This window comes from Glycine max, chromosome 15, assembly GCF_000004515.6.
Source record: "Glycine max cultivar Williams 82 chromosome 15, Glycine_max_v4.0, whole genome shotgun sequence".
In the NCBI taxonomy this organism is placed as follows: Eukaryota; Viridiplantae; Streptophyta; class Magnoliopsida; order Fabales; family Fabaceae; genus Glycine; species Glycine max.
In genome coordinates this window covers 10,727,296-10,739,808 of record NC_038251.2, presented here as the reverse complement: position 1 = coordinate 10,739,808, position 12,513 = coordinate 10,727,296, and the positions used below count along the sequence as shown (strand labels likewise).

The 12,513-nt window shown below is 29.1% G+C and overlaps 1 protein-coding gene across 1 annotated transcript; it reads left to right on the top strand.

Moving 5' to 3' along the window:
* Positions 1-6,387: 6,387 nt before the first annotated feature.
* Positions 6,388-8,742, top strand: LOC100779100 (patellin-4-like). Its single transcript, NM_001255320.3, has 5 exons — positions 6,388-6,467; positions 6,601-7,482; positions 7,605-7,729; positions 7,827-7,971; positions 8,293-8,742. Exons 2-5 carry the CDS (start codon positions 6,610-6,612, stop codon positions 8,545-8,547), a joined length of 1,398 nt encoding a protein of 465 aa, NP_001242249.2. The 5' UTR covers positions 6,388-6,467; positions 6,601-6,609; the 3' UTR covers positions 8,548-8,742.
* Positions 8,743-12,513: the final 3,771 nt, after the last annotated feature.

Here is a 12,513-nt window from a genome sequence, read left to right as displayed (position 1 = left end):
TAACGTGTAAAATGATCGAAATGAGTGACAATTTGCAAATGAGTGACAATTAAAATAGATTTTATGAAATCAGAGAATCTCAGACACTAGATTGAAGATTTACTTGAATTGTATATGGTCTTTAGTTTTAGAACTTATTGTCACTGCTAATTTTGTATGTTGGGTAATTTTGAGTTAATGATAGTTGATGGTTATTTTTCCTTAGCGTTGCAGCACGTGGTCATGTAACCAAATGATCATCTCCTTTTGTTTAGTTGTTGGAATATATATTCTACCAATATTTTTAAAATTGGATCAATTGTTGAATTAGTGTAGGTATTAGTTCAAAGTTTAATAATTTAATTGTAGTTGAATTTGTAATAAATCTTCATACATATTACATAAAAATAACAGTTAAAAATTATAGGTATGAATAACTTTTGGTCTCCATAAAATAGAATGTTTTATTTATTTATTTTATTTTAGTTGTTTAAAGAAGGACTTCAACCACCTATTTTTCCTGACAAAGTTGGAGAAGTAACCAATGGCTGGTATTTTAGAGCTTGATAAAATTATTGGATTTAAGCTCTGTTGATTGCTTAAAATTTTGAGCTACAATTTTTATTGCACTTCAGAATTGTGACAATGCCATAAGAGATATCAGGACATAGTTAACTTCAGAACCAAATTATATAACTGGGAAGATCACAGTCCTATCAGGAAGAAAAAATATTATAAATTAAATAAAATCATTTTAAAATTATTATTTTTTATTTTCTGTTTTTTAAATCTCCTTCCCTTTGTGGTGCTCTTCTCTTCCGTTTTGATCTCGCCGGCAACTCCCACCACCACCACCCCTAACCTCCTTTCTCCGTCGTTAATGTCCGGCATGGGAAGCAACACGACCACCGTGGAGACCAACTGACCGTCGTCGGTTTCTTTCTCCCATCCTTTTTCGTTTTTTTTTTTCCTTAGATCTAGGATTTGGTCCTCCCTCCACGCCTCAACCTTGTCCGCAACCCCGTATGGGAAGAACCACTACAGTGCTCAGTGTTTTCCTCGCCTCGTTGCCCACAAAGTGTTGTTCTTCGATTTTCACATGAATCTTGTTTGTGGGCTCTGAACAAAGTTGTAATTTTTTAAAATTTTAATTGTTTGTTTTATTTTCCAATTTGGTTTTTGTAATTGTTACTTATTTCGCAATTTCTAGAATTAAAACACCACTTGTAGTGTTGAAATTTTTGCTTTATATCTGGAAACTGAAGAGATCCAGTGCAAGCTTGATGTTTTTATTTCTGTATGATAAAGCTGTGTTGCCATTAATGGTAGTTTTTTTTGTTTTTTTCTATATGATTTACAGTACTATGGTAGGACTTAGGAGCCTTTGTCAAAACATCTCATGTAGGGAGTAGCTCTTTGTCGGATCCTCTTGAGTTTCTTGCGAAAATGATGAAGCAAACACAAGATGATGAAACAAATTTTAAATTTGGGATCAAATTGACTACTTCGGATTTAGGTTTTGTAGCAGAAGAGTGGTGGTAGGAAGGATGAGTTGAAGAAATAAAATAAAAATATTTTATAAAAAATTCAAAATCAAATAAATTAAAAACCTGTTAATTGAGTTACCCTTCTTTAATCTCAGCCATTGAATATTTTATAAATATATCCAATGGTAATAATCAATGCTTCATGGGTGAGGGAGGAATATTAGTACTTCACCTTAGAATCCACCTCAAGTAAGACCTATGATGCTTTTGAAAATGTTTCTATTTAGAATTGGACTTTGGAGTAGACTTAATTCTATGAAAATGATCCTCACAAGGTCGTTAGGTCATCGGTCTAACATATTTATTTGACATGACAATTATGTTAGACTCTCTGGTTTAGAGGATTAGAAACCTCCCAAAAAGAAGAAGACATTTAGGAAAACTCAAGTAATTTCATTGCTTTTGTCTTATTACATTGATAATCTATTTATAAGTTTTTCTAAACCAATTTAAGTCATCATAGCTATACCGTCCAATTCATCAACATAAAAATAGTGGGAGTGAATATTGTTGGTATCAAATAATCTCATTTAGAATGCAAAAATATACCTCATAAACTTTTAGAGTGCATATATTTATAAGTTTTAGGCCATGATTTTAAAGCTATTTTATATCAATTGATATCATGAAAGTTGTATCCTTGCCTTCATCGACATGAAAATAATGCAAATAATATATTATTTGGACGAAATAACCTCATTCACAAGTAAAAAAAAAAATACAAAAACAAATCATTAGAAAACTATTAAAGTGCAAAACATGTATTTTTTTAGTTTTGAGATACCTTTTTTAAGTCTTTTTTAAACCGATTTAAAGTGTGAAACTTATAATATTAGATTCATCTGCATAAAAACTATCTAACTTAACTAATTTTTGAACTATAAAACATCAAAAATATATATAAAAAAACCCGAAAAGTCACCTCCATAAATAACATTAAAACTAAAATTTTAATTACTTCACTAAGTAAAATTTCACAATTAAAAAATCAAAATGAATATTTTAAATTGTATAAGAGAAAAAAATAAAGGAAAAAGTAATTTTCCTAATTAAAAATATTTTTTAAATAACTAAATAAGTGAAAAACGACAAAAAGAATCTGTTAAGAATTCAGTTATGGAAAAACAGAATTCTCAACGTGTGTTGACTGTTCCACGTAAACATGTATTAAAGGGACAATCTAATGATATTTAAGAGGTAATGTCTCTTTAGAAGTTTCCAAACACTTTACATTCCATTGTGTTTGTCACACCAAGTACTATGAGAAGGCAATAGGAATAGGATCAGTTCTGGTTGTTGATCCTATAACCAATAATTAATAACATCCTAACACTTTAATTCGTGCATTTCACATTGAGATGCAGTTGCTAATTGGTATCAATCTGTTGGGGTTGGCAATTGTCACCGCTCTCAACTATAAATACTATGATTCCCTTCTCATGCAAATATATTCTATCTATTTATATTGTTACTCTACCAAATCTCTCTTAAATGTTCAAGATTTTGTGGGTGCAACCACTTGTTTTGGTCATGTTTTGTTGTGTTTCACCACTACTATATCAATAAGATTGTTATTAACCTTTCTAACAATCTTTCAACATAGATTAGGAAAATAGTTAGACGTCAAAATAATCATTTTCACTGAGTAGGTCAAACAGAAAACCACTTACCTAGTTTTCGATTGAACTTGTGTGTGTGAGAGAGAGAGGTTATTTTTCACCATAACATTTACAACAAACAGTAGTCAAAACTAAGTACTTCAAACTATTTAATCTTGGAAGAAATCCTGTTTTTTTGGTGTCCATTGTAGACCAACACGAACATGGTATTTTTGTATGGTTTTGTGTTTTTTTTTTTTTTGTGTGTGCGCATACGATACATCTAATATTCAGCTATAATTAGAATCTTGATCCACTGAATCAAATCAAATTTAATATAAATCAGAAATAGTTGCTTGAACAGAACAAAAATGGAGATTAAGAACAAAATGGTAGGCTCGCTATTAAAAGTAGAAATTAAAATCCCCTTTTAAAGTTTAGTCCATATATTAACTTCAATAATGGTTAGTACGTAGCTATGCACTCCAAAATATGAGAAAAGGGAGAAATAATCTGATCATTATATGGTTACTCATAAGCTACTCGTAATTTGAGGGAATATATATATTAATGAGTCATCCTTGTATGTATTAATATATTTGTTCGTATATTTCCAACCGTCCAATCACATAGGTCACAGTGAACAACTAATTGATGTCTAGACGAATATTTGCCATATTTTTGCAGAGATTCTGCAGAAGTCCTAACACAATCTAATCTTTTGTTTTCCTTTTCTTTTTGTACCAAATCACAACTCACATAGCCAAAGAAGAAAAAAGCAAGAAGGAAAAAAAAAAAAAAACAGCTCCTTCCAGCTTTGATGCATGGTTGACTATGTCCCAAAACTAACATGAATGAATGATTCCAAACTGGAATTTGATAAATGGAGTGCAATAATTCAGAGTGAAATACTATTAAAAATATTTTTGTCTTGAAATATTAAAATATTGTTCTCTCAAACAAATCGAATCCATCCATATCTGTGACATTCAGGGACAAATCTACCACGTTATGGTTTGTCGTTGGCCAACTAAGCAAAGTGCTTAAAGACCAAGTTAAACTAAGGAGCAAATATTTTTGCTAATCATAAGGTACCACGTTTCAAGATTATACAACGAACGGGAACTCTTGGTAGGCGTGGAATTAGTCATAGACCTGATTTAAAAAAAAAGACTTAATCAGTATTCCGCATAGATTATTTAGATAATTTTTTTTCTTCTCAATTTTGCCTTCAAAATTTATACTCATGACGTTACATTGTGAGTGAAATTTACAGTCTATAATTTACTTTCACCTATTGAGTACCTATACCTGAACTTTGGGCATAACAATATGATTACTCCAATTAACTTTTTATTTCCATGCAAAATGGCTATTGTTTATTTATATTATGATTTTCCTATCATATATATCAAGTTTATAGATTAAAGAGAGCAAATAATAAAAATTTTCTCATGTAGTGATTTTTTTTGTAATTTTGATATAATAATTTTTTAATGACAATTTTTCTATTTTTCACCTGTTTAACTTATGCATCAGGAGGTTTTTAATTTGTTTTTTTAATCACTAGTATTATTATACCAAGGGATTAGAAAAAGTGGCCATTTGACTTGAAATGCCTAAAAGAGATGGAAACTAATTAGTCATGGCCGGTTTTATTATTTTTTTAAAAGGCAAAGTTGTATTATATATGATTGCAGCAAAAGCTACATGCAGAAGGTGTACATATACAAAAGATCTAACAATCTAAGTTAGATTACCTCAATTCTCCTTCTCCTAGCACAAAACTCTACTTACATCAGAAGGTTTTCACAGACAACAAGTCATGCACATGCATAATCGGATTTAAGTACCAATTTTGATTGTTATGTTTTTACTTTAACTTCTCTTTGTTAATGTACGTGTTTATTATTATTGCTAAAAATACATGGGAAATTATTTGTCTTCTTTTAATTTGCATTTGTTTCTTTCAGCATTTGGAATACCAAATTTATCAAAAGTCCTTTTCCCAACACTCCAGGTTAAATTTAGGCATGAAATGAAAGTACACCTCACATGTGACATTTCAGCTCAAACCAGAGAACGAACTTTCACATGGTGAAAGGAATAAATTATAAGCTAAAGCAACAATTAAAGCACCTGTTCATTATAAACTCAGTTTTAATTGTAGACACAAGCATATTTCTATTTGTACGTTCACAGTCATAGTGAGTGTGCTCTTGTGCCTATGCTTTTATACCTCTTGCAAATCACCCAGGAAATCAAGGATTCGTTCTTTTGATTGCCACAGTCAATTTAAATAAACTTTTTAACTAACGCTAGTAAGAGAATTAGTTAAAAAACTTTTACACCTTATTTAAAAATTCCTTTTTTAACTTCTTTATAGGTATTCATAAACTCAATAAAGTTAGATGTTTTTACTTTAAAAAGAAAATTTAAAATAAAGTGTTAACTTTTTAATTTTAAATTTATTGTATCACAAAAATATATATAAATAAATTAATATAAAACATTGAAACGTTACATGAAAATTATTTATAATTACTCTTTTCATTCATTGTGAACTTCAAACAAGTAAACCTGAAATGCAATAAGAAAAAATAAACTCATTTTCTTGTGTTAAATTCTTGATTCAAATAACAATGATGACTGTCTGATTCAACTAACTTGATGTTATATTTTGAATTAAATATTTGGAGGAAAAATTTATTTTCCATATTACTATCCTGCTCAAACAAAAATGATTACTTTCAATAAAAAAATATAGATGATGAAGACACAAAAATTCTGGAATTCAAATAGTATGAAAGTTTTGCACAATATTATCTAATGACATATTATTATACATTATAAGTTTATTTATATTTATAATATTTTTGAAAATCGACTTAAAAATAATTTCCTTTTAATTAATAAGTTAAATTTTTTTATATTGATAATATATCAAAATTAATCTCATATACAAATTAAATTCTACAAAATTGAATATTCAGAGAGAGAGAGAAATAACCTGAGACAAAAAAAAATACTAGTAAAGAAAGAGTATGATTGTGATTGCTGTCCCTAAAAGCATAGTTAGTTATAAAAGTGGTGGGCCCAAATTGATGGCTTCCAGAGCAGCAAAACAAAACAACATCTCGGGAAAAAGAATCCCCAACGGCTCCTCTGTGTTGGATCCACTTATGTTACCGTTGGTGGGCCCCATCCCTTTTCCTTTTCTCACATTTCAAATTATATATTACCCTCACAAGTCACAACTCATCACTCTTACAAACATAACACATTCAGATACTCACTCACCTGTTTTTAGTAGTTTCTTCCCTATTTTCTGTTCATAACTCAGGTTTGTGTGTAACGTGTTTCCTTGATAAAAGCTCTTTTCATTCGTTTACACCCCTTTTTAAGGTTCTGGTTTGTCTCAAGTCAAGTTTTCATTTTGTTTTTGTTTTTGTTTGTGTTTTTGTTTTTGTTTTCAGTTTGTAACTATGACTGCTGAGGTTATGGCTCAAGAGGAGACACAAGCAGCTGAGGTTGTTGTTGCTGTTGAGCCCCTGAAAGAGGAGAAGGTTGCTGAAGAAAATGTGAAACCAAGAGAGTCATCAGTGGAAGCATCCAAACCCAAAATGGTGGAGAAAAGCTCTTCTTACAAGGAAGAAAGCAACTACCTTTCTGATCTCAAGGAGTTTGAAAGAAAGGCTTTGAGTGAACTCAAGTCAAAGCTTGAGGAAGCTATCTTGGGGAACACCCTTTTTGAGCCAAAGAAGGAGGCTTTGCTAGAGAATGAAGAGAAGAAAAATGAAGGTGAAGAGAAGGAAGAAGAGGAGGAGAAAAAGGTTGACGTAGAGGAGAATGATGTGTCTCTTTGGGGGGTGCCTCTTTTGCCAAGCAAAGGTGCAGAAGGTGTTGATGTGGTTCTGTTGAAGTTTTTGAGGGCTAGGGAATTTAAAGTTAATGATGCATTTGAGATGCTGAAGAAGACCCTTAAGTGGAGGAAGGAATCAAAGATTGATTCTGCTGTGGATGAGGATTTTGGCTCTGACTTGGCCTCTGCTGCTTACATGAATGGTGTTGACCACGAGGGGCACCCTGTGTGCTACAACATCTTTGGTGCATTTGAAAGTGAAGAGCTTTACCAGAAGACTTTTGGGACCGAGGAGAAGCGCAGTGAGTTCTTGAGGTGGAGGTGCCAGTTGATGGAGAAGGGTATTCAGAAGCTCAATTTGAAGCCAGGTGGTGTGTCTTCATTGCTTCAAATCAATGACCTTAAGAACTCCCCTGGTCCTTCAAAGCTTAGGGTTGCCACAAAACAAACTCTTGCAATGTTGCAGGACAATTATCCAGAAATGGTGGCAAAAAATGTAAGTTCTTTGCCTTTAATGCTCCTTTTTGAATTGATTGTTTGTTTAAACTGAATTGGTCATATAATGTGATGCTATTTTGATGTTCTAATTTTGATAAATGTGTTTGTGTTTCATTGTAGATTTTCATCAATGTTCCTTTCTGGTATTATGCTCTCAATGCCCTTTTATCCCCCTTCTTAACCCAAAGAACAAAGAGCAAATTTGTGGTTGCTCGTCCTAACAAGGTCACTGAAACATTGACCAAGTATGTTATTCCATCCCATCCATAATTTAACCATTTTTGTCCATTGGCTATTTCAATAGCATTCGATTAATTATGTTAATTTCTTTGTATGAAAAAGGTACATTCCAATTGAGGAGATCCCACTTCACTATGGTGGTTTCAAGAGGGAAAATGATTCTGAGTTCTCTTCCCAAGATGGTGCTGTTTCAGAACTCATTCTCAAGGCTGGATCAACTGCAACCATTGAGGTTCCTGCATTGGAGGTGCCAACTAATTTCTTAGATGTTTTTGGTGTAGTTCTCTGACCAAAATTGGAGTTTTACAGTGATAATAACATTTAATGCTGCAAACCTTTCTTATGTGGATTATCAAAATTAAAACTTCAATTTTGATTTGAAAACAATGACATTTAATGCTGCAAACCTTTCTTATGTGGATTATCAAAATTAAAACTTTAATTTTGATTTGAAAACAATGACAAAAATATATAAAGAACTACATTTTTGTAATCCTATTCGTTGTTAAGCTTTATAAATAAGAGTGTTGGACTCAAAAGGTTGTTACTTGTTGCATCATCTCAACAGGTTGGAAACTCTTTGTGCTGGGATTTGACTGTTCTCGGTTGGGAGGTGAGTTACAAGGAGGAGTTTGTTCCAACTGATGAGGGCTCTTACACGGTTATTGTTCAAAAAGGGAAGAAAATGGGTTCACAAGAATGGCCTCTTAGGAACACTTTTATGAACAGTGAACCAGGGAAAGTTGTCCTCACAATAGAGAACACTTCAAACAAGAAGAAGAGGGTACTGTACCGTTACAAGACCATCAAGAGCTCCTTCTGAGAACACAATTCAGAAGTTGCTTATAGTTAAATTGTGTTTTGCTAAATTGTGAGAACACTTTTGTTAAATTGGGTTTTGCTTATAGTTTTGGAGGTGGGTGAGTAGTTGTGTGAAGACTGAAAAACAAGAGCTATTCTTTCATTGTTATTGATATACCATTTTTTTTTCCCGAAATGAAATTGATTGAAAGTTCATTCATTTTTCCTGTGCCAATAATGTACCTAAATCTACTTAAATGATTTCTTCTGGGTTTCCTTGAAAGTGTGTTCTTTTTAGTCACCAAATAAATTTTTTTATCTTTTATTTCTCAAATTCAAAAAATACTCTTTTTAATTCTCTTCTCAAATGAAAGTTTGTATTTTCTAGTTTCTCAAATTCTTAGAAGAAGGGAACTTGTAACATTTGTTGCATACGTGTTAATTATCCAAATAAAATATTACTAAATTAGTTTTCAAAAATCTAAAATAAAATGTTATTATACTTGCATTTTTTAAAAAAATACTAAAGTAAATGTCAAATAATTTTAATGAAACTAATTTAATGACTTTTAAAATATTTTTTTATTTGTGTGTCATTTTCTATTTTTTTCTCGATTATACCCTTATGAAGATTAATTATTTTTATATACTCTCAAGTTAGATAATAAATTGGATAAATAGTTACTTTTGTAACTGAATGTGTAATTCGCTGATAATTACATTCCTAAAAGATGAAAATAACTTATGTGACACAAAAAGATGAATTTGTCACTGAAATAATTACCAATGTGGTCATACTGACTAGATTGGATGAAAATATCAGCAAGATATCATTTTTGTTGGATGAATAATATCAATATTTTTTTTATCGAAGAAAAATGTCAATAATTTGTTTTGGACCTAAATGTCAGAATGCTTCATAGACCAAAATATCAATAAGTTATAATTATTGGATGAAAATGTTCCTAATTTTTTATTGAAAATAAATATCAGTATGTTTTTATTGAACTAATTTGTTAGACCAAATATTTTGTTTCATCTAAGGATAAAAATATAATTTTAGGATAAATTTTTGTCATTTTTTATCGTTACAAACATAATATTACAATAATCACTTAAAAAATATATTGACAAACATAATTTAAAATAAACATAATAATAATGATAATATTAATTACCAATCATAATTTGTCCGTCACAATATAAATTATCCAAATAAATATTATAACAGTGTATGAATCATTACAATTTTTTTTCAAATTATAGTAATTAGTCACAATTTACTATAAATAAAAGATAAATATATCTTATATTTTACTTTTTCGAATCTTGACTATTTTATTAACGGTGACGGATGGAAGTTAACGTTCAGATATATTTGTTTGTCGCACCTTTTACACCTTTGAGGACTAGATGTTGTATTTTTATTTTTTAGGGATGCATTTGTAAGCGGAGTGGAAAAATGAAAAGTTAAGAAAATATTATATAACAAATATGCCCCTATGTTGACAATTGGAGATGGTCATGTTGACAATCTTTCATTGACAAATTTGTCTCTCTCTGTCAAGTAGACTATTTTATTAACGATGACGGATGAAAGTTAACGGCCGAATATATTTATCATACTTTTTTACACTTTCAGAGACTAAATTTTATATTTTCAAATTACACATAGACAAAAATGAGGATTTACCCTAATAAATACTATTACGTTGAGAAATTAAACAAAACTTTGCATCTACTACCAAAATAGTAAAATTAATTTCCAAATAAGAGAAAATTTATTAGTGTTCTTTTAGTCACCCAATATTTTTTTTTATATTTTAGTTCTCAAATTCAAAAAATACTGTTTTTAATTCTACTCAAATAAAAATTTGTATTTATTAGTTTCTCAATTCTTACAAGGAACTTATAACATTCTTTGCATATGTGTGTGATAATTATCCAAGAAATAAATTGCTAAATTAGTTTTCAAAAATCTAAAATAAAAATTTATTATACTTGTCTTTATAAAAAAACTACTAAAGTAAATGCCATATATATTTTTTTTAAGAAACTAATTTAATGATGAATTCAATTTTTGCGAGAATAATTTATTACTCCTTTCGTTTCTTTTTAACAGTCAAATTTTTGAAATATTTTATTTCTATTTATTTGTCATTTTTAGAGCTCAAGGTGATATTAATTTTTTTAATTATACCCTTGTCTCTATTTTTATATACTCCCAAGTTAGATAATAAATACATTTTTACGTTGAGGTGTTAAACAACACTTTACATCTACTTCCAAAACAGAAAACTTAATTCCCAATAAGAGAAAATTCATTACTCTCATCATCCTAAAATAAGTATCGTTATGCATTATTTTACACGGACAAAAAAAAGTTAATAAATACATAAAAAAGAATTGTATTTTATAAAACTAAGTTTATTAAATAGATAAAATAAAGTAGTATTAATAATAGAATAAAAAACTAAAGTAACATTGATTAAGGGCATCGATGAAAAATAATAATTAATGTTACAATTAAAAATCAAATGCGTCATTTATTTTGGAATATTTTTTTTTCAAATATGATAGTTTTTTTGAAACGGAAGTAGTGTTTTTTTATGAAATAGAGTAGTATTAATAATAAAATAAAAAACTAAAGTGATATTGATTAAGAATATAAATAAAAAAGAGCAATTAATGTTATATTGAAAAATTAAATGTGACACTTATTTTGTGATATTTTTTTTTTAAATGCAGCACTTTTTTTGAGACCGAAGAAGTAGTATTTTTGTTTTATTTTATTTTATGAATCTCAATCTTAATTTAGAAGGAAAAGCTTCATATGATAACAACAACTGATGAAATTTTAGTATTTCTCTCAAATACATAATTGGAAATGTTAAATGTGGAAGAAAGAATTAATGGCATTTACTCCTTGAATTTAGTGTAAAACATAGAATTGAAAAGGATAAAATAGGAAGTATATTTACAAATTTCCTTCAAGTAAAAAACATCCTTGGTTATCTCAATTCAACCTTAAACAACTCTTAACAAAAAATAAAAATATTTTTTTTAAAGAGTAAGACCATGTCTAATATATAAAAAGTTTGTAGGTATAAATCCTCACTCATCTATTTAGAAAAATAGAAATAAATGTATGTAAAATTGAAGTTTGAATTAAAATTGTAAATTTTTTAAAATAGGGAATCAAAATTGTAAAAATAAAAACTTGGAGACCAAAATTGTGAATTAGAAATTATTGAAAGATTAAAATTACAAATTTTCCTAAAACTTATAATGAATATCTTTTGATATATAAATTTAACTTAAATATTCATTTAGTCCCTATAAAATAAGTGATTTTAATTTTAGTCCTTTAAAGTTATTTTTTAAATTAATCCCAAAAATTTCATTTTTATTTTATTTTAGTTTACGTGATTAATGGATTTCGTTAACCATTAACTCTGGCTAACAATAAGCACATCATGATTGTGCCATGACAACAAATGATGTCATTATCATTTGATGATGACATAAAAAATATTTAGTCAACAAATCATGATCTCATTAAAATTGTCATGTTATCATGATGACATCATTAGGGACTAAAATAAAAAGAAAATTTGAAATATTTTCAGGGATAAATAAAAAAAGGACATTTACAAGGATTAAAGACAAAATAATGTATTACTAAAGCAAAAAGTGTCATATTTGCAAGAAAGATATTTAAGCATTAAGTTAAATTTAATTGATAAATAAAGACAGAAAACTTGAAAAAAAAAAAAATTGGATTGATTTGATTGAAGATATTGATTATACTGTGATTTTTTTTTCTCTTTCTATTTATATCGTATAATCAACTTCAACAAGTTTTTGATATGTTAACTACTCACTACTTTTTTTAGGAGCCCATGACAATATGATAATTTGACTTGAAAAATTGCTTCCAACTACATCCCATGTGTAGGCTTTGCTTCCTGCTTTGACTTCTTCCAAA

Excerpts from the sequence above, each read along its gene's own strand:
- LOC100779100 (NM_001255320.3), top strand. The coding sequence starts at position 6,610 with ATGACTGCTGAGGTTATGGCTCAAGAGGAGACACAAGCAGCTGAGGTT. Across the intron at positions 7,730-7,826 it reads GTCACTGAAACATTGACCAA|GTACATTCCAATTGAGGAGA; the intron begins GTATGTTATTCC and ends TGTATGAAAAAG. Across the intron at positions 7,972-8,292 it reads TTGAGGTTCCTGCATTGGAG|GTTGGAAACTCTTTGTGCTG; the intron begins GTGCCAACTAAT and ends TCATCTCAACAG.